The sequence below is a fragment of the Setaria viridis genome, chromosome 3 (genome assembly GCF_005286985.2).
Source record: "Setaria viridis chromosome 3, Setaria_viridis_v4.0, whole genome shotgun sequence".
In the NCBI taxonomy this organism is placed as follows: domain Eukaryota; kingdom Viridiplantae; phylum Streptophyta; class Magnoliopsida; order Poales; family Poaceae; genus Setaria; species Setaria viridis.
Window position 1 is genome coordinate 9014681 of NC_048265.2, and position 21112 is coordinate 9035792.

Here is a 21112-nt window from a genome sequence, read left to right on the forward strand (position 1 = left end):
TTTTATTGTGAATCTGAGGAGAAAACATTTCTAATACCTTTGGAGTTTGTTAAATAGAAATTACATTACAATAATACAAAATTCATATGATAGCAAATACTTTACAATATATCCTATAGTTTTTGAATACAGGGCTTAATTGACTGCTAGACTATAATGCAGATGAATGTTGATCTGGAAGTGCATTGCTTGTGCATTATTGCTCCTTTCTTTTGGTTTCACAAGAAATAGAAATTTAGAGTACTTTCTAATGTGTTTTGGGTTATACTGATTATTGAGCACCAACATGCCTAAGCCGCCAGGGGCCAAGCCAGGCGGTGGGGGCTAAGCCGGGCGGCGGGGGCCAAGCCGCCAGGGGCCAAGCCCGGCGACGGTCGTAGGAGGCGCGGGGGGGGGGGGGGGGGGGGGGGGGGGGCGGCGGTGGACGGGAACCGAGCGGCGGCGGTGGGAGCCGGCGATGGGATCAGGTGGCGGACGGGATCGGGCGGCGGACGGGAGCCGGCGGCGGTTGCGGGAGGCGCGGCGGCGGGATCTGCAGGCTGCGGGAGCCGGTGATGGGACCGGGCGGCGGACCGGAACGGGCGGCGGACGGAAACCGAGCGGCGGCGGCGGGATCTGCAGGCTGCGGGAGCCGGTGATGGGACCGGGCGGCGGACCGGAACGGGCGGCGGACGGGAGCCGGCGGCGGTCGCGGGAGGCGCGGCGGCGGACGGAAACCGAGCGGCGGCGGCGGGATCTGCAGGCTGCGGGAGCCGGTGATGGGACCGGGCGGCGGACCGGAACGGGCGGCGGACGGGAGCCGGCGGCGGTCGCGGGAGGCGCGGCGGCGGACGGAAACCGAGCGGCGGCGGCGGGATCTGCAGGCTGCGGGAGCCGGTGATGGGACCGGGCGGCGGACCGGAACGGGCGGCGGACGGGAGCCGGCGGCGGTCACGGGAGGCGCGGGAGCGGCGGCGGCGGACGGGACCGAGCGGCGGCGGCGGGATCTGTAGGCGGCGGACCGGACCTGGCGGCGGACGGAGCCGGCGGTGGTCGCGGGAGGCGCGGGGGCGGACGGGTGGTGGCGTCGGTGGGTGAGGGTAGCGGGGGAAAAATCGGTCGCTTGCCCCAGAAGCGCCTCCCGGCCTGCGTACAGAATAAGCCGGTCTTCAGTTGTTTCCCAGCTTGTGAAGTAAGCGGCTTACGTAGCAAGCGGGAAATAATCAAAGCGTTTGGGTGGGCTTATGGCTTATTTCCACCGATAAGCGGGAAATAAGCGGATACAAACACGGTCCTAGTGGGCCGCGCGTGCGAAAGCTCGCGCTGCTCATCCATTCGCCCCAAGCCCCCAACCACGGCTCGAATATCCCAGGATCGCGCTAGGCCGCTCATCTGCCGGCTCATCAAAGTTGCGGGAGCACGGGCGGCCGGATCATCAGAGAACCCATGAACAGACATGGGAAGACGACGGGCAAATTCCATTTTTTTGTGTCCGAGTCCGATTTTATTTACACGATGCACCAACGATCCGATCCCCAAAAGTTGCTGCACGAGGCGGCGCCTGAATGAATTTATAAGGAAGAGGGGAACAAGCATATGTATGGCAACCAACGAGTTCGGATTGGATTCGATCACTGCTTAGCCAGTATCATGCATGTTTAACAATCTTGATGAAACGCAGGCAACCACTGGCTCACGACGCCTGGTTAAAATTCAATCTGCCGCTTAAATAAACTGAGCCTTATTTATTAGTCTCTGCTCGTTAGCAATTGTGCCATGCTTACGTGCATAATCAAATTAATGCTCCAAATTCGCTAGAAACAAAGTAAACCGCCCATTTTATTTGTTGATAAATGGACCCAAGTTTATAAATGGCAATGCCAAGATCTCATCTTACAATGAGAGCTCAAGAAAGAAAAGGTCAATTCATTTTGAAGAAATTCAAAATTTCAAACTTCAAATATGGAAATACTTGGCCAAATATGAAAGATGGGAATTTGAACATGCTTGACACCATGGAATCAAGCCAATGCAAAAATTTGGATGGAAATCCTTTCCAAATTGATGGTCAAGTTCGATGAACCTGGTTTAATTAGACGCTTAGCTGATTTTTGCTAAGTGGTGAATAGGTATCAAATAGCCATGTTTAGAGGCTTGAATTTCGATTTTTCCCCCCCTAAACAATGTTCATTGGCCCAAAACAAAAGTTGGGACGTGGCTGACTTGCAAAGGCGGACGACGATAGTGAAGCGACGTGTTTTGAGTCCCGACTACCCGTGCTTCCTATTCTACATCATTTCAAGATACATGTCTGGGTTGGGTTGCTAACACTCGAAGAAAGCTAATCGTCCCAGAACAACAAGTGCGCGCTGAGACAAAGACAAAGGTGTGCGAATGCATATTTGGGCCGATGGTTTTATGATAAAACATTTACAATGATCTTCCTTAACAAATGAAGACAATTTAGCCGAGAAAGCGTCAGGTTAATATACATATGCATTTACATAATAACCATATGTTTAATGTCATAATAACTGACCGTATCTTGTCTCAACAGTGCTTTTTCGCAGGCTTGTATCCGACGGTGAAAAATATAATCGTCTGCTATATATGTCTAAAATGATAGTTGACAGGTGTTTTTTTTAATAAAAAAACTAGGTTGAAGTTAGAGAAGTTGACTTAGAACAAAGCTCTAATTTATAATATCCATTAGTTTTATTAAGTTCATCATGAAATATGTTTCATTAATGATGCATTTATTTGGTATTGTAGATATTAATATATTTTTCTAAAAACATAGTAAAAGTTAGAACAATTTGACTTAGGAGAAAGCTAAAGAAAATTAGAATTTAAAATGGAGGGAGCATGTTTCGGTCCTACATACTTGCTTCGGACAAGTAAAAGCATCAAGCAGCAGTTTTTATTTTCAATCTTTCGATGAAGTGGACAGACTCTCATTTCATATGATATGACAGACTGCCAGCACATTCCTAACTCTAGCAAGTTAACAAAATTTGAAAACAATGCAATGCAACTGTTATTTTACAATTTTTTAGGTGATCCCCAACTCGAAACATGCACCTTCGCGACCACTGTGAATGTTCTCACACCAACAGCTTCGTATGTCCCACATGCCTAAAGACACCCTTCTCGGTTCTGTTCAGGATAGAAGTCCATTCAACCTTCACTTCAATCTCATAAGAACCTTGAAAGCAAATACGACTGTCATCCAAGTGATCTAGTGTGAGCTCGAAGCATGCAGCTTCACAACCACCTTCTCGAGCACAAACACAAAGCTGCAAATCTTCCTTCACTAGGACAGCTACCAAACAACGAGATAACACAATAGATCCACCATCTCCAATTGATGTCCCAGTGCCTTCCACTTTACTGTCATATAGAATGATCCGATTTTTATTTCCACTTTACTGTCATATAGAATGATCCGATTTTAATTGTATGGTTATAAAACTGTTGTTTTTAAGTTGATTTGCATGTGATGACCAATCTTGAATTTTTTTTGCTCTCACATGGCGAATATCTCTCTTGTAAATGGTAACCTGGGATGGCTCTTGGATTAGCGAGAGCGCTCTCTACATAGTCGCCTCTTTTTCATAACCTTTTGGGGTTCTTTTGTGTGTTGAGAGCATGGTGACACTCATACCCTGGGAGCACATGAGATATCTATCCTCCTATACAATTTGTATGCATGAGTCGAATATACAACCGTTGAATAATTATATCATGGAAGTTGAATGTCTACAATTTTTTTAAAAAGGTGGATATGGAAACACAACAAAGACAAAATTGTATATGAATCGGATTTGATAGATAACACCAATAAATTGTATATGGAGACTGTAATAAATAATCTAGTAACCAACAAATGATACGAGAGGTAAATAAATACAGACTGGCGAGGTGATGACTTGAGGATCATCTCTGTCACGTCTGAACAGATATATACATTTGTAATCAACCTGATCCCTCACAAGCACTGTGCCAAATACATTGATCGGGTAGCCCATGTTGGATTTAAATATCTTGAAGGAAATGAGGTTGATCGAATCCGACAGCTTAATTCGATCACGTGATGTTAGCGTGAGAATTGGTGGCCCACGACTAGCCCTAGCTACACACAAACAAAAGAAGTATATAAGACAATTAGGTAGCATGCATCAATTTTTGGAAAGGTGGTAAAATATCAATAAGGACTCCCTCTTTTAAAATTTTTAACTTTGACTAAGTTTGTACAATACCAAATAGATGCACCGGCAAGACATATTTTATGGTGGATTTAATAAAGCTAATTCGATGTGGTAGATGTCGGTGTATTTTATAATAGATTTGGTCAAAAGTTAAAGAAAATTGACTAGATGAGACATTTTTTACAAGTTTATGAACTTATATGACACTTCGCAAAGTTTAAGGATCACATGTGCATTTCACTCAAATTACAATGCCTTACATTTTGGGAAAAGGAGCATTTTCTTTCTCCTCTATTGAATTTAGATTTGTCCCCGATTTAAGATCCGCAGGGAGCGGTGAAGTCCTTTGAAAATTCAAAAGTCATAAGAAAATACTCAAACTTTGTACAACGCACTAACAGGGCATGCATATTCTACGCCACTTAAAGTTAGTTTGTGGAGGTACGATTTAGTTTATACAGTTAACAATTATTTTTTTTCATGTAATTTCAATGTAGCATGTTGTTGAGAAATTCAAGAATCAACACATACCTTTTCACGATTACGGATGTTGTACACAAATACTCAGTCTATCAAATAAGCTTATAAGGTATTTATAGTGATCTCAATGATGCAAGTGACGAACAATTTATTGGATGCACCAATTATTGCTTTGTATGTACGGTAGGGTACAGTACATATGTAAATAAATAAACTCACAATCCCTTCGGAGGGGGAGAGCTAGACTATTCATCAGTTAATATATATAAAAGGAGATGGATGAAAAAGGCTGTAAAGAAATGTACTCACACTGTTTGTCTAAATCGAAGTAGACCAAGTTGAATTTGCAGAAGCGGGTTCGAACCAGCAAGCAACTATAGTTGGCCATGCAGCCCGCACCTCGCCAGCCCAGCATGAAGCCCGATTTTTTTGGCCCGACCCTAGCCTGGCCCGACCCGTAACCCTTTGGACTTGGGCTGGCTCGGCCTAGTGGCTCGTGCCGAGCGTGGGCCAACGCATCAGCACGACAGGCGGCACAACACAGCCTGCATATGAATGGTTGGCCTCGTAGCCAGCCCGTAAGCCAACGGTCGCGGAGCGGCGCCGGCCAGCCCAGCGTCTGGGGAGGGGAGTCATGTATAACTCCCCCGGTGGCCGACCGCACCCCTCGCAACCCTACCCCTTCCCCCTGTCTCCTTGACTCCTCCCAGCGGCCGCCACCATCCCTCACCTCTCGCTCTCTCGGCTTCAGCTCTTCCGCCGCCGCCCGCCCGCCGCTCTCGCTCTCGCCTCTCTCCCTTTCGTCTCCGGTGACGGTGAGATCTCCGGGTCCTCCTCTCCTCCTCGACTCCCCCTCCTCCCACTTCCGGTCCTGCTCCTGCTCTCCTGTCTCCTCCTCCGCGCCTCCTCGCTAGTCGCCACCGTTGGCCTTCGTCCTGTCGTCCTCTCTGGCTCCAGGCTTCGGCTTCGCAGGTAATCCGTTACCCTAACCCTAGATCTAGATGGTTTCATCCCAAATCCTCCTTATCTTGTTCTCGTAGTCGTAGATCTATGGTGTCCTGGTTCTAATCCTCTCTTCCTTCTTTTGCTTGCAGGTCTCCGTCGGGGGCCGCGCGCCGTTAAGGGACGGAGCTGTCGAGGCGACGACGTCGACGCCGGAGGGCTATCGTCTGCCACACGATATCGCCGTGATGGACAAGAACTACACCATCAATGACGACCTCAGGGCTTGTGGGATGCCAGGCGACGATGAGGACGACCTAGCTGCTAGAGCTGTAGCAATCTTCGGTAGCTCTGCTGCTCCCATCAATGTGGATACTGGTGCTTCTGGTGGTGATGCTGTCGGAGGCGGCTCTGCCCCAGCTTCTACTTCTACCCCTCTTCTACGCTAACTATCTCAACGGGCACCAGTGTTCGCAAGGGTACCAAGCGGCGATCTGCTGCATGAAACGGCTTTGATGAGTTGTTTCAGGAAGGCGCCAATGGTAATAAGGTGAGGTATGCTGCCAAGTGCATTCATTATTCTTCTATTCTCACTAGGCATTCTTGTGCTGGTACTGGGCATTTGCTCCGGCACCAAAAGATATGCTTGGCTAAACAAAATCATTCTGCTCTTGTTCCGGCACCACAAGATGTGCTTGGCTAAACAAAATCATTCTGCTCTTGTTCAGTCTCAACTTCAGTTCAATTATGATGGCTTTGTCCATAATCGAGAATACAGTGTTGCTCGTAAGGAGTTGTATCTTTTAATTGCTAGATTTGATCTACCTCTTAGCTTTGGTGAGACTGAGGCATTTGAGGAGTACATCCAGCATGCTCACAATCCTCATTTTGGTAAAGTTTTTAGGCAAACCACTAATAAAGATTTTACCAAGTACTTTGTTGAGCGTCGTGTTTCCCTGGTTGAATGTTTGAAGTCTTCTATTTTTTCTGTCTATCTTACTTCTGATATTTGGTCTGGCAATGCTAAGGAAGACTACCTTAGTGTTGTAGTGTTGTTGCACATTTTATTTCTGCAGATTGGGAATTAGAGAAGAGAGTCATTACTCTTAGGCTAATTGATTGGTTGCATTCTGGTGTTAACATTGCTGAACATATTGAAGCTGTGGTTTCTGAATTTGGTTTGGAGGATAAGATTTTCTGTCACACTAGATAATGCTTCATCTAACACTTCTGCCATGGCCACACTCATTCCCAAATTTGTTGGTTATCCTGGTCCAGACCCTGAACCACTTGATTCTGATAAAGCACATTGTCAAGTCTAGTTCGAAGAGTATCAAGTCTTATCTTGAGGCTTTGAAGCATCCCATATAAGTTGAGACTAAATGTGATACAAATATCAGTCCCAGGAGGCTTATAACACATTTATTCAACAGATAGTTCATAAACCATACAACTCTCGAGGGAGAGGGCGTGAAAGCCACGCCAAAACGATAAGTAAATAAACAACAGCAGCGAGCCAAACTACTATCAAGAGACAGCATTCGGGACTACACGGCAGCGGAAGCATTCTGCAAAGGCCAACACCACAGCAGCGTTAGGTGCGGAATCGACCTCCTGCTCGAAATCCTCGACGATGAAGTCCAGTTCTTCCTCTGAAGCAACAAAACAAGGGTAAGTATAAAAGTACTCAACAAGTCCAACCTCATCCACGAAGGGGGATACAATCAAGAATATGCACAGGATATATCAAGGATAAGGTTAGGGTTTATTTGCAATAAAGCTAGATTTTCAACACATGCAAGGGTTCATTTTCAAAAAAGTTTTTGCAAAGCATTTCTTTTAGTAACTAAATCATTAAGTGGGGTTGATTCTACACAAAGGATCCAAGTTTTAATGCTACCGGACTCCCCGTCTGCAGTAGCTCACAGCACAACTGCCGAACACTTCCAAAATACAACACACGCCATGAGAATCATCCATCTCCAAGCACTAGTCATGTGACCAAGCTATAACTCGTCCAATGCCGCGGACACGGCTACCCGGATAGGTTTTAACTCTACAGAGGTTGTACACTTTACCCACAAGGAGGGTACCGCAGCACGATCACCTTAGTGTCGGTGCAGATCCTATCAAAACCATTACCCACCTTAGCTAAGACTGACTAGCCAACACAGAAGCAACCAAGGAGTTAATGACCTACCAACGAGGTCTTAACCGGGACCTAAGTCACAAAGATCTTACTCCTTCTCCATGGTCTTCAGTTGCTCACAAGCTCTCCTGATGACTAACAGACTAGCTAGTGGGATTTATGCTAAGTCGTTGCCGCATACAACGGTCGAGTGGTTGCACGATGGTTGGGTTAGGCAAGATGACACATCAACTCGGTCCTTAATTGTGACAAGATGGATATATCCCAACCTTGCTCAACCACAAAGGTACGAGCCCAACTTATTGGTATTTCACACAAGAAACATCCATCCATCTCATATAAGAAATTCTTTCCTTTATTTTTGAAAACCCAATTTCCCTTTTAAAAACACTCACACATTTATTCTTTAACAAAACACATTGTATTGATGATTGAATTGAGTAACAAGGTCCTAAGCATTCTAGTAGTAATTATCATCCAAACAGAGCAAATCATATTTAGAGATAATTATAGGAAAATTAAGGAATAATCATAACAATAAAGGGGGTGGCTATCCAACCATGTTTCAGTAGTAAAATAATATGCAATTTATAAAACAGGCTAATAGGTTGTGTTTGAAAAATTATGATAAATATGCATCAAAGGGTGAGATTGGTCTTGCCGTCCTCAAAGCCTTCTGGGAGTTCTTGCTCACGGTGCTGGTCTTTGGGCTCGGGCTCGTGGTCAAACTCCTCCTCAAGCTCCTCCTCAGGCACTCCACGATCTACGGGACACACAATCGGGCACACAATAAATAAAAGAGAAATAACATTTTACCCGTCGAGCTCGAACAGAGAACGCGAACGAAAATTAGGAGGAATGAATATTTTCATGGAATTTGGAGATGACTCGGCGGGAATATATTGGAGGATTCCGTGGTCGAATTTAGGATTAATTGGAGGAAGTTTGGCGCATGAAATGACGAGATAACCGTTTATTAGGGGCTTAAAACAAGGTTTAGGACTAAACTGTGAGAACTAGGGACCTGGTTGTAAATATTTTTGGGAGGTGGAAGGGCTTATCTGCGAGAGAATCTTTGAGAGAGGTGGGAGGGCTGTTTCGTGAATAGGAAGAAGTAGGGGGTTAGATCGAAATTGGAGGGGATTTTTTTCCCCTTTGTTCTTCCTTGGCTCGGTACAGGGAGTTGGAGGGGGAAACCGGTGGGGGGGCGGCCGACCAAGCTCGCCGGTGATGAGGTCGGGCTGCAGGGGCGGCGGAGGAGGGTGTGGGGAACCCGCTTGGGCCCTCACCTTGGGCGGGTGGCGACGGGAGAGGGGGCGTCGGTGGTGGATAGGGAGGTGGCGCCGGCCTGCCTAGCGGCGGCGCGCAGAAGAGGGGCGGCGGTGTCTTGGCGCGGGAGGGAGCAAGGAAAGGGCAGCGAGCTTGTTGACATGGAGGAACGGCCGGGGCTTGGCCCCCTTTTATAGTCGGCGGCCAGGGAAGACGACAATGGCGCTCAGGCGAGTGGCGTTAATGGTGGTCGGGATTCTTGGTCGGCACAGGGCAGTGGCGTGGCGAGGTGGAGCTCCGCGTGGATGTCGTGGCGGGGCCGGGCTCATGCAGTGAGGAGCACAGTGGCGCCCAGAGGGGGCCAGCCGGGGAGGGGAGGCAGGCGTGCGCACGCTGCCAGGAAGAAAGGAGAAGGAGGAAGAAAGAAGAAGGAAGAAGGAAGAAGGAAGAAAGAGAAGGAAGAAAAAGAAAAGAGAAAAAGGAAAAGGAAAAAGGAAGAGAAAAAGAAAGGGAGAGTCAGCAAAAAATGTGGAAAACGGTTGGGCACGCGTGCTGGGCAAAATTTGCGGAGAGGAAAAAGATTACAGGACGGTTTTCAGCTTCGGGCGTCAAGACGGCGAAATCGCAGCGAAGAAAAGGATTTTTGGGAGCTCAACGGTCAAAAGATTTTGAAAACAAATTTTTTTGAAAACAAAATTTAGCGGATGATTTGAGTCAATGAATTTTACGGATGTTACAGGCTTTTAGGACTGCCATCTCTTTTTTGAACTCTTCTAACCAACGCCATTGCTGCTTTCCATAACTTCTGTATTGTCAAGGGTGTACGCCCTCATAAGTTTTGTTTGGATATGGATGTGAGATGGAATTCTACTTATCTCATGCTCAAACATCTACTACCATATAAGAGCATCTTTTCTGTCTATATTTCTGCTCATTATGGTTTGCACAATGGCCAGCCACTAGTGATTGATAGCCATTGGACAATTGCTGAAAATTTTTTGCAATTCCTTGAAATGTTTTACGATTCAACTATTGCTTTATCTGGTGTTTACTATCAACAAGTCCTTTGATGTTGCATCATAGTATTGAGATTGCTGGTCATTTACATGACCAAGAGACTGAGCCACTGCTCAGAAACATTGTTGTTCCCATGAAGCTCAAGTTCCTCAAGTATTGGCAGAACATACCTCTGTTGTATTCCTTTGCATTTATTTCGGATCTAGAGCCAAGATCAGAGCTTTTCATAATGTTCTTCAGCTTCTTTCTCAGACAATTGGTGTTGATTACTCTTCTTATTTTAGTGAGGTAAGAACTGAATTATATAAACTGTTTAACATGTATGAAAATAAGTTTTGTGTAGTTAGGTTGCACAGGCCCTCTCAAACTACAGGAACTACCGGTAAGAAAAAAAACTACATAGGGTAAGATCTTTGGTGCTCCATTTGGTTCAGGTGGTTCTCCTATTTTTGCATCTACACCTCCTATATCTCCTGCTTCTGAGTTATCAGCCTACTTGGACAGCTGTCACTTGCTATGAGGATGACTTCAGCATACTTAGTTGGTGGCATGAGCACAAACTATCCTATCCTATTCTATCCATACTAGCTAAAGATGTGATGTATGTTCCAGTTTCCACTGTTTCTTCGAAATCTTGTTTTAGTCTTATTAGCAGAGTGATCAAGAAGCGGCGCCGACGGTTGTTGCCGAAGACAGTGGAGATGTTGATCAAGAAGCGGCGCCGACGGTTGTTGCCGAAGACAGTGGAGATGTTGACCTGCATCAAGGACTGGGAGTTGGGAGATGCAAGGACACAACATGATGTTAAGAAGGAGATCAATGAACTGGAGGAAACATTCAGAAGCCCCTACCCAAAGCAAGATGAAGGGCAAACTAGTGGAAAACAGTAACTGTTCTTCGATTGCCTGTCATGTTTTCATTGATTCCTTCTACTAGAGTAACATACTAACATGATTAATACTTGCTAGGCCTGTGTTTTCATTGATTCCTTCTATTAGAGTAACATACTAACATGATTAATACTTTATTCTTACTTGCTAGGCCTGCCCCTGCCAATGCCAACTGATCAGGACCAAGCTAGAGTCATGGAAGAGGAAGACTACTGTTCTGATGTTCTTAAGTTATCTTCTACCTTTATGATCATGTGATGTACCGATGTAATGTTGAACTTGAACCATTGAACTTTTCTGAGCTAGCTGTACTCTTTTTTCCTTCCTAGGGTTTTCTCACGAGGTGTGAGTTTTTACCTAGGAAGGTTTTTAATGAGGTAGCTAACACTTGATCACATAGATCAAGTGTTGAACTAGTAACAACTCTATCTATATTCTATGTGAAATGTGAATGTGTGATGAACTTTGATTCATTATGTGAATGTGAATGTGATTGTGTGATGAACTTTGATTCTGTGAATGTAATGTGAATGTGTGATGAACTTTCATTCTGTGAATCAGTGTTTAATTTGAATGTGTGAGTGTGATGAACTTTCATGAATCAGTGTTGAATACTTGAATTTGAAGTTGGTGAAAGTTTTTTTCATCCATGGGCTGCGGGCTGGCACGGCCCTTGCAAATTGCCGTGCTCTGCGGGCCAGCTCAACATGGAAAAAGTATTGCGGGCTCGTACCTAGGCTGTCGGTGCAGCCCGTGGGCTGGCACGACGTTGGCATCGTGTCAGGTTAGGTCCGGCACGAAAATTACCGTACCTTACCGGGTCCGTACCGAAAGGACCGGGCAGCACGAATGGACAACTATACAACGCACTGGGTCATACTCAGTTATCTGGTGCAGGCGAACAATGTGAAGAGGTTCCGCAGCATGTTCCTCCCATGAAACCACATGATTATCGTTAAAATCTAGGTCCAACTCCGGATCAAACCCGCAATCCCAATCCAGATCCAACTGGAGACCTCCATAACCGTAAAACAGGGGATTGTAGTACCAGCTCCGGGTGAGAACTCGTCCGCTTCCGCCGAAGCGAGCCGCTGCCTTTGCCGTTCTGTCGCGCGATTCGATCTGCCCCTGCCGCCGACCGGGTTTTTATATATACTCAGGTCGAGCACAATCTCGGAAGTCCCTTTTTTTCCTTATTTGTAACGGTATATATATGCCAGTTGGATGTAAAAAGAGAAAAGAAACCGATTTGGATAGGTGGAGGGGCTCGTCTGTATAAAAACGAAGAAGAAACCGATTTGGTGACGAGTTGAAAATTTATCGCCTCAAACGACATGTAACCGCCAGAAGGTCGATAGGGTAGGCTACTACGCAAACACGGTGGATCTGAGATATCACTTCAGCCGTTCGCGAAATGGACGAACAGACATGGGAGACGACGGGCAAGTTCCGTTTGTTGTGTCCGAGTTTTATTTACACGATGCACCAACGATCCGATCCCCCAAAAGTTGCTGCACCTTTACCCGGCCAGCTTATTGCGTTGCTACTACATAGAACGACTAGTAACGATACTACCACATCTTCTTTCCCTGGTCATCCAGGATTCATCCAAACAACCATCCAGCTCCAACCGATCCTCCTTTATCTGCTCTTCTTCCTCATTTGAAGACTGAAGTCAAGGTCACACGTCCCAAATTCTCAGGACGACGACGACTGAACTTTGTACCCAGGGTGGCATCTATATGACGGTCCCGTCCTTGATGGTTGCGTTCTTCAGGACCACCACGATCCCGGACCTGATGTAGTATCCTTCCTCCGGCCGGTCAGCTTCTTGGACGCCCTGTCAGAAACATTGCAGTAGCATCATTAGTGACGAGCAGTGTTAGGGTCTTGTGCTGGTAAGAGTACGAGTATGTAAGACTTCAAATTCCCAAATGTTTACACCTCCGCAATCCACTTACCTCGCTGTTTGTGATGGAAACGTTCCTTCCAACCCTTGCGTTCATGTCGATGATGCAGTTGCTGCAAAGCAAAGATAAAAGTGCTTCGATCATCAGGTTACAAAGCAGAGTACTTCTAGGTTTCTTCCACCACGTGTAGCAGCGCATAGTGTTTCAAGTCGAGCACCCACCTTATCTTTGTGTTCTCCCCCACGCCAATGGGGACCTTGCCCTCTGACAGTAGCCTCGAAATCTCGTCTTCGGTCTCGTACAAATCCGCACCCATCATCATGGTATTCTGCAAGCATAGTTTGCGTTAGTCTCAGCTGTTCAGCACGAGACTGTACAATTGTTGCGCGAGCAAATTCAACCATTGATGCACACGCCTGCCTACCTTGAGCTCACATCCAGAGTTTAGGCGTGAACGAACACCGACAATAGAATGCTCAATGGTACATTCACGCAAGAAGCAGCCATGAGAAATGATCGCGTCTTTAATCTGCACATGAATCCAAAGCTCAGATAGGCGCAGCATTAATCTGCACATTACAGTTTACAGCTTGCAGGCATCATTGTTGCATAGGACGCGTACCCTGCTCTTATCCGACTTCGTTGGTGGCAAGTACCGAGGTGAAGTGAAGAAGGGTGTTTTCGGATCGTAAAACTCAAACTTTGGAGGCTGCAATGGAGAAAATTAGAGAGATCATTGATCGAAATTATATCAAGAGTCTGAATGGAACTTTATCATCTGAAGATATTTTCAGTTTATTTGCACGTACAGTTAGAGCATATTAAAACTTGGAAACAGCAAAAAAAAAACCTGCTCGCAGAGGGCCATGTTTGCGTCGAAGAATGATCTCAGTGTTCCAATGTCCTCCCAGTAGTCAGTGAAGACATATGCCTGACGAACAGAATCAGATGAACTGTCTGTGATACTGCTATCCCAATAACAATTGAACTAGTGACAGCTGGAAACTGCGCCATGATTTATCAAACAATGAAATTGAATCATAAAGGAAAGGTTTTACCTGCACGTTGTGCTCATGTAAAGCTTTGGGTAGAATTTCAGAACCAAAGTCATGCAGTTGAGAATACCTCGACCTAAGAGTGCTACAGTTAGAACACAGACAGCTACAGGAGAACTGTATTACCACAAAGGCGGAGTTCTTACTTTAGAAGGTTTAGAAGAACATCTCTTTTGAAAACGTAAACTCCCATTGAAGCAATATAGGGGTATTTACTTGGGTCATCGATGGCGAAATTGAGAAAGCTGGTATCCACTTTCTGCAATGAGCAACAGCTTACACTTCAGATAGAGCTATTTTTGTAAGATAAGTTACTCTTGGAACGTTCCAGTATATAACTATATATCAAGTCCCTGAGGTAAGGTGATTGCTAACCATTTCTTCCAAGTCAGCACCCTTTGGTTTCTCAGAGAATTGAATTACACGGCCTGAACTGTCGAACTTAACTAGTCCATAGTCGGAAGCTCGGCTTCCAAAACAAAGAAAATAAAATCAGCATGAGCAACAAATTCTGATGAGAAGGAAGAAGTGCTGATAAAATTAGAAACCTGATGTAGAACAATGCCATACCTCTCTCCAACAGGTGCGCATGATAAAGTGATGTCTGCATTGTCATCTACATGTTTCTGCAGAAGGCCGATGCCATAGGGTCAGATAGCTAAAATAAGAACATAATCCTACAATAGAATACAAGAAAAATCACCAACCTGCACAAGCTCCATGTAATCCATACGATAGAGCTGATCTCCTGACAAAATCAAAATGTGTTCTATAGCTTTATGCTTGTAATAATCCTGAAGAAGTGCACACAACACAAGATGCGTTAGTTCAGGAATCCAAATAAGTACAGGCAACAAGTACCATCTGCTGCTAGATATAATTATTACCTCAAGTACCCAGATAAATTTTCTAACAGCATCTGCTGTGCCCTGGAACCAACCAGCCTCCCCGGGCATTTGCGTTGCAGCCAGCACCTATTTGATGGCAAAATTATATCAGTAAATGTATATGTTGCACTCAGATAAAGAAATTTAACCAAGCTATACGATGGGAATCATGAGAAGAATGTGCAAGCTCTTGATTAAACCATACCAGATTTTAGGTGACTTACCTCAACAGATCCATCAGTGAAGTTGATTCCCCCACCAAGGTATGTGCGATGAATGTGACGGTTAAGAGAAGCTGAGTTGAACTGAGTCATAACGAATATCTTGTTTATGCCACTGTTGAAACAGTTGCTCATGGGGATATCAATAAGCCTGTAACATCCTCCAATAGGAACCTAAGTAATGCAACAAAAGGAAAGAAACAAGATTCAGACCACTGATTTAAAGATAACTGAAATGACTATATAGATGGATGGTCATTGATGGCCTTGAGTTTGACATCATGTCGGTTAAAGTGGTGGATGGCATCGTGGGGGGCCAGCTATAAAAGCTATTGGGCCCCTGCCACTAATAATTTAAACACGACACAGAAACATCACAACTGAATGAGCTATACTTAAACTGGCCTAATCCAAATAGATTACCATGTGCAGAGGAAAACTCAAAACAAATGTCTATTTAACAAACTTATAGCTAGCAAATCAAATTGAAAATGCTTGCAAAGCAACATTTTTGTTGTTCCTGTCTGCAGATGTATCACCTTGAAACTAAATAAAGCTGAAAGTTAAAAGGAGATCTTTGGATACTGTCTACTTATAAACCTAAAGATGGTTAGTTAAATTGACAGCTTGCAAATTACAGAGATTTTTAATTTATGTCTGCAGTCGTGGTGCATGAAGTTGAAGCTAAATAAATGTATCATCTTACAGCAGGAGTGGCCCTTGTGCTTGTGAGAGGGAAAAGCTGAGTCCCAGTACCACCACCCAGTATGACAGCGGCAACTTCATTCGGGTCAGCATAATTCCTTCGGAAGGACGTTCGGACAACCTGCAAGTTTTTGCATACTAGAGTTTAAGACGCTAGCAACTAATATCATCAAATTACAAATGGCAGTGATGAAACACCAACAAGGGCATCGATGGGATGAAACTTACAAGAGTGTCTGGACCAGCATCTGAAGTGAGCACACATTGAGCGCTACTTGCGGTGCCCCTAGCACCAAAACACATCCTCCTTAATGCCCTGTTCTGCCTGATGCTGCTGCAATCCCCAATCCTCATTCTCTCACTCCCAGAACCTTCACTACCTCTCCTCACTGGGCTCACACATGCTTTTCCCTCCAGGGGAAACACACTGCTGAACTGCATAGCTGAAGCACACCTGCAAGATCACAACCATTAACAACCAAGCAGTCCTGAAAATTTGTTCACTGTGTACAATAAAAACACAAGGTCAGAACTGGATTGGGACAAGATAAACAACTGACTTTCTTGCCTAGTTCCTGATAATCTCCCACATGAAGAAGAAAAGGAACCACACTTTCTTTCACAGTTCCTAGTGTCGTAAGAAGGGAGGATCATCAATGTAGTCACGGAATAAAGCACATGATAAAGGGCAGTTGTCAAATGATGCCTCCACATCGAAGATTTTGAAAGCGAAAGATGAAAGTACACATCATCAGCCAAGAAAGCCATAAAAAAGACTTTCTGCCTTCTTTTCAGGGCATAGGCATGTGAATCACAAGATCTCAGCCCCAGTTGGGCTGGGATCCTGTCTTCATCCTCTGAACTCAAATCCTAGCAAAGTAGAATAAGAGAACTCCGCAAATGAAAATGATACTCCAGCTCTTGAAAGACCTAAATTACTCCACAAGCAAGTGATGAAAAGTAACAACAATGAAATCCTAAGGTTGAATAGACACAGCCTCAAAATAGCAAACCAGTCACCTAAAACAAGTGCAGCGCACCTGAACATTTGCAGAAATTCACACCAAAATGGGAGGATTGCAGAGTTTCAGAACCTAGTGAAAACGGCAAATGGGGGCCTCTCGACGCAAGGAAAGCCGGTATTTTCCCGAATTCTTTAAGGACAACAATGATGAAACGGAGCTGGCCACAAGTCAAATACAAGTATACAACAAGCTGCACAGGATCCAAGAACAAAACGGAGGATCCCTTTTTGTTGGAAGACGAAAAGAAATGGCGGAAGAACACGTCGACTCCCCCTATCCACCGCGAGGACCAAGAAACAGGCCCGGTACAGCCTTTCAAGGAGCGGCAACCGAGAACGAAATCGTGCAGAGACAGTACATCGACTCAAATAACATTTGCCGCAACATCAATTCAGACAAATATAATCGGTAAAAGTCGATTCAGGGAAAATTTATTCAGACAGCGCGAGAAATTGAGGACTGTGATCCTAGCCGCCGCCTACTCCTCTGAAGAAGTCCTAACAGATCAGCCATCCTCCCTCTCAGAGGGCTTCACGGCCACACTCCCCCGCCGACACCACATCGCCGGTGCCCGCACCGGTGTCCATCAGAATCCCACCGCCCCACCGCCCACCTGATCCACCGTCGGCACGACTCCAGCGCCAGACTTCTCTACAGCGAACACCACGCAACAGCGCACAATCCAGTGAACAGTGAAAATGGAGAAAAGAACCGCACACCCGCAGCGTTCATCTAGTCAGCACCACAGAACCAAACACATTCGGACACCCATCCTCTTTCAAGAACAATGAACACCCGAACGCTCCACCCCCAACCCAAATGCACAGCAATCCGCAACACCTCAACCCGAGAAACCAGGAAGGAGGGGACGAAGGGAGGTTACCTAGGAAACGGATCGGCGAACGGAAGAGCAGAGCCGACGGCGGATCGATTGCACTCTCGGAAGAATAGTGAGGGGTCCGGCCTTTGGGAGAGGCTGATGTGGGTGGCCGCGACAGTGCGAGACGGTGGTGATGTGCAGCGGGCGGTGGCTTATAAAGCGGGTCGGGCGTTGGAGTGAGGAGGAAGACGAGGGCAATGGACGGACGAACGGTGCGAGGGGAGGGGGAGCAGCGAGCGTGGAGGTGGCCGCGGCCTCGCTTGGCGCTACGCGTGCCCCTACCCGTCCATGTGGGGGAGGAGCCCGGCTCACGGTAACGCCACCCCGGGCACCGTCCCCTTTGCTGCCACGGTTGGTCTTTGCCTTCCCCACCGTTTGCCTGGCCATCCCCATCCGGTGTGACGACGCGCACGCTCGCGGCGCAGTGGTGGGTTCTCCACCGTCCGATGCATCGAGTGTCCGTTTCTGCGTTTTCCAGCTGAAAATGTCTAGTCATTGCCAAGCGCTGACGTGACTTTAAGGTTTCTGAATCGTTCATTCAAAAAAGTTCCAAAAACCCTTTCAAATCCGTTGTTACCTTCTTTTAGTTTGTTCTCGAACATGTGATGCTTCATCGTCCATTTATGCATTTCTGGCTTGAACTTATGGGTGATCCTGCCGCTTCCGGTACGAGATCAAGATTTTTTGATGTTCTTTAACATATGTTTCTAACCATTCTTAGGAATCCAAAGTTAGGCCACGAATACTGTGGGCAAAGAAACAATTTTCGATTAATTCGTTGTATTTAGTGGCAGATCTAAGATTTGAGGGTAGGTCCCCTTCTTCCTCCTTTCTCTCTTTCTTTTCTTCTTCCTCCTCTCTCATTCATGGCTAAATTTTTTAGGAGGGCTTCGGGGTTTCATGAGCTGTGCGAGGGTAGGGGCTCCAGCCCCCACACTGGATCCGCTCCTGCTTGCATTATAGAACTTAAGTTGGTACCATTCGTCTTCAAGATCGAAAGAAATCACAAATATCATAGAATTCCTTTCGTTTTCCATAATTTCTATGTGTTGCAAGGAATGTGTGAATTATAGTCACTGAATTATGTGGATGGGATTCCATCCACATGTGAATGCCGCGTGCCTCCTTTGGTTTGCTGTGGAATTGAAAGGAACCAGTCCAAATTACATGGTGCCTACTGATATTAGTATGTCCGCAAACTAGCTTTTTTATTAATTTTTTCGAGGCGTCAATCCCTAGTGGTATAATTGAGAGCAGGCGGCGCACTGTTTTCTTTCTCGCCGAGTGCGAGTGGCCGTGTCCATTTCTCCGGTGGCAGTAACCGGAGTGTCCGAGTGAGCGTAGCATAGCGCAGTAGAGTGGGACACATCAGCGGGGAACTGACGGTTGAAATCGCGCGCAGGCGCAGCACGGTGTACCTACTGTGGCGAGGCCGGGCCCTGTGGGCCTGCCTGTCGAGCGCCGAGGAGGATCTTTCTTGCCACGCGCGGGCCCTCGTGGCGGCCGTGGAGTCGCGGGCGACACAACCGCTTGTCCGGACGTGCCGCGGTGGGCCAGCGCTCCCGGCCCGCCGCAGGATCACTCGTCAGAGCCGTCAGAGCCTGGCAGCCTGCTGCCCGTGCTCCACTCTGCACGATCCGGCCTTGTTTAAGTTCACCACCAACTCATAACTTTAGCATTATGAAAAAAGAAAATTCCCCATCACATCAAACTTACGGTACATGCATGTAGTACTAAATGTAGACAAAATTAAAAACTAATTGCACAGTTTTGTTGTACTTTGCGAGACGAATCTTTTGAGCCTAATTAGTTAATGTTTGATAATAATTCACAAATACAAACGAAACGTTACAGTGTGCTACAGTACTATAACAGTAATTTGGCACCTCCAAACTTTGGCAACTAAACAAGACCCCACCCCGGTGATCTAAAAAATGATGGAAAGGGAGGCCTTCGTTCTGGTGATCATTTTCCGAATTGTTTTTATTTTTATATTTTTTATTTTAGTATTTTACAAAAATATATCGCTAACCAACAAATTGCAATTGCAAATCTATACCTGCAATTTGAAACGGCGGTATATGTGTACTGTAGCAGCTACTGAAAAAATTGCAAATCTATAACTGCAATTTGAAACGGCAGAATGTGTGTACTATAGCAAGCTACCGCCAACTGGTAGTACGTTCCCTCTTCAAGGCAGTACACTTTCAAAAAAATATAATTAATTCATATGAACTCGGATGGAGATAAACTTTGTATGAAAATTGTAGATCTTGACGAGATCTACAACTTTGTAATTCAAACTATTTTCATTTGGTACTATCTTTATGCTCAAATAATCGACACAAGTTCATTTGGTATAAAATAAAAACAGTTTGAACTACAAAGTTAAATCTCATCGAGGTCTACAAATTTTATATAAAACTTATCGAGTTCATATAAATTAGTTATGATTTTTTGAACGTGAGTTTCAGTTCTAAAATTTGAATTTTAGATGCAAAACTTGTGTCGATTATTTAAGCACCAAGATGATTCCAAATGAAAAAAATTTGAACTAGAAAATTGTAGATCTCATCGAGATATACAATTTTTATATAAAGTTTATCTTCATCCAAATTCATATAAATTAGCCGAAAAATTGCAAATCTATACCTGCAATTTGAAACGCAGAATATGTGTACTATAGCAAGCTACCGCCAACTGGTGGTACGTTCCCTCTTCTAGGCAGTACAATTTCAAAAAATTATAATTAATTCATATGAATTCAGATGGAGATAAACTTTATATGAAAATTGTAGATCTCAACGAGATCTACAACTTTGTAGTTCAAACTATTTTCATTTGGTACTATCTTTATGCTCAAATAATCGACACAAGTTCATTTAGCATAAAATAAAAAACAGTTTGAACTACAAAGTTAAATCTCATCGAGGTCTACAATTTTTATATAAAACTTATCTCTATCTGAGTTCATATAAATTAGTTATGATTTTTTGAACGTGAGTTTCAGATCTAAAATTTGAATTTTAGATGCGAAACTTGTGTCGATTATTTAAGCACTAAGATGATTTCAAATGAAAAAAGTTTGAACTAGAAAATTGTAGATCTCATCGAGATATACAATTTTTATATAAAGTTTATCTTCATCCAAGTTCATATAAATTAGTTATAATTTTTTAAAATTTTACTGCCCAGAGATGGGAACTTACTGCTGGTTCAACTGGCGATAGCTGGCTTCCGCCGTTTCAAATAGCAGTATAGGTATAATTTTTTTCTTAGACCATATATTTTTCAAAATACTAAAATAAAAAATAAATAAAATTCTCATTTTCCCGGATCCGGGTTGTAAATCTGCACGTGTCAAAAGCTTGACTCATCGTTGCAGCCTTGGATCCTTGATAAACTACTGTAGCTAGCTATAAGCGGCAAATTAGCTCTTCGTGAACAAGACAGGAGACATCTCGAAGCAGCATCATGCCGTGGCACTTCACAGAG

At 44.9% G+C, this 21112-nt stretch overlaps 2 protein-coding genes across 2 annotated transcripts; both read right to left on the reverse strand.

The window, feature by feature from the left end:
* Positions 1–3083: 3083 nt before the first annotated feature.
* Positions 3084–12270, reverse strand: LOC117849005 (uncharacterized). Its single transcript, XM_072292347.1, has 5 exons — positions 12229–12270; positions 11752–12062; positions 4977–5041; positions 3890–4111; positions 3084–3301 (listed from the first exon to the last, which is right to left on the reverse strand). Exons 1-5 carry the CDS (start codon positions 12268–12270, stop codon positions 3084–3086), a joined length of 858 nt encoding a protein of 285 aa, XP_072148448.1.
* Positions 12271–12299: 29 nt separating this feature from the next.
* LOC117849939 (glucose-1-phosphate adenylyltransferase large subunit 3, chloroplastic/amyloplastic) lies at positions 12300–17754 on the reverse strand. Its single transcript, XM_034731685.2, has 16 exons — positions 17621–17754; positions 15941–16166; positions 15714–15833; positions 15011–15181; positions 14787–14873; positions 14607–14693; positions 14470–14525; positions 14275–14368; positions 14046–14158; positions 13903–13975; positions 13695–13775; positions 13467–13553; positions 13269–13373; positions 13066–13172; positions 12896–12956; positions 12300–12774 (listed from the first exon to the last, which is right to left on the reverse strand). The coding sequence occupies exons 2-16, from the start codon at positions 16151–16153 to the stop codon at positions 12673–12675; spliced, it is 1557 nt and encodes a 518-aa protein (XP_034587576.1). The 5' UTR covers positions 16154–16166; positions 17621–17754; the 3' UTR covers positions 12300–12672.
* Positions 17755–21112: the final 3358 nt, after the last annotated feature.

What these genes read in the sequence shown, in the direction of transcription:
- LOC117849005 (XM_072292347.1), bottom strand. Translation starts at nt 12,270, where the DNA reads ATGTCGTTTGAGGCGATAAATTTTCAACTCGTCACCAAATCG. An exon ending in TTCAACTCGTCACCAAATCG is followed by an intron (nt 12,063 to 12,228) that starts GTTTCTTCTTCG and finishes GGTCGGCGGCAG; the next exon opens with GGGCAGATCGAATCGCGCGA. An exon ending in GTCCTTTCGGTACGGACCCG is followed by an intron (nt 5,042 to 11,751) that starts GTAAGGTACGGT and finishes GGCCAACTATAG; the next exon opens with TTGCTTGCTGGTTCGAACCC.
- LOC117849939 (XM_034731685.2), bottom strand. Translation starts at nt 16,153, where the DNA reads ATGCAGTTCAGCAGTGTGTTTCCCCTGGAGGGAAAAGCATGTGTGAGC. An exon ending in GCACAAGGGCCACTCCTGCT is followed by an intron (nt 15,182 to 15,713) that starts GTAAGATGATAC and finishes TGCATTACTTAG; the next exon opens with GTTCCTATTGGAGGATGTTA. An exon ending in ACTCTGGATGTGAGCTCAAG is followed by an intron (nt 13,173 to 13,268) that starts GTAGGCAGGCGT and finishes CTATGCTTGCAG; the next exon opens with AATACCATGATGATGGGTGC.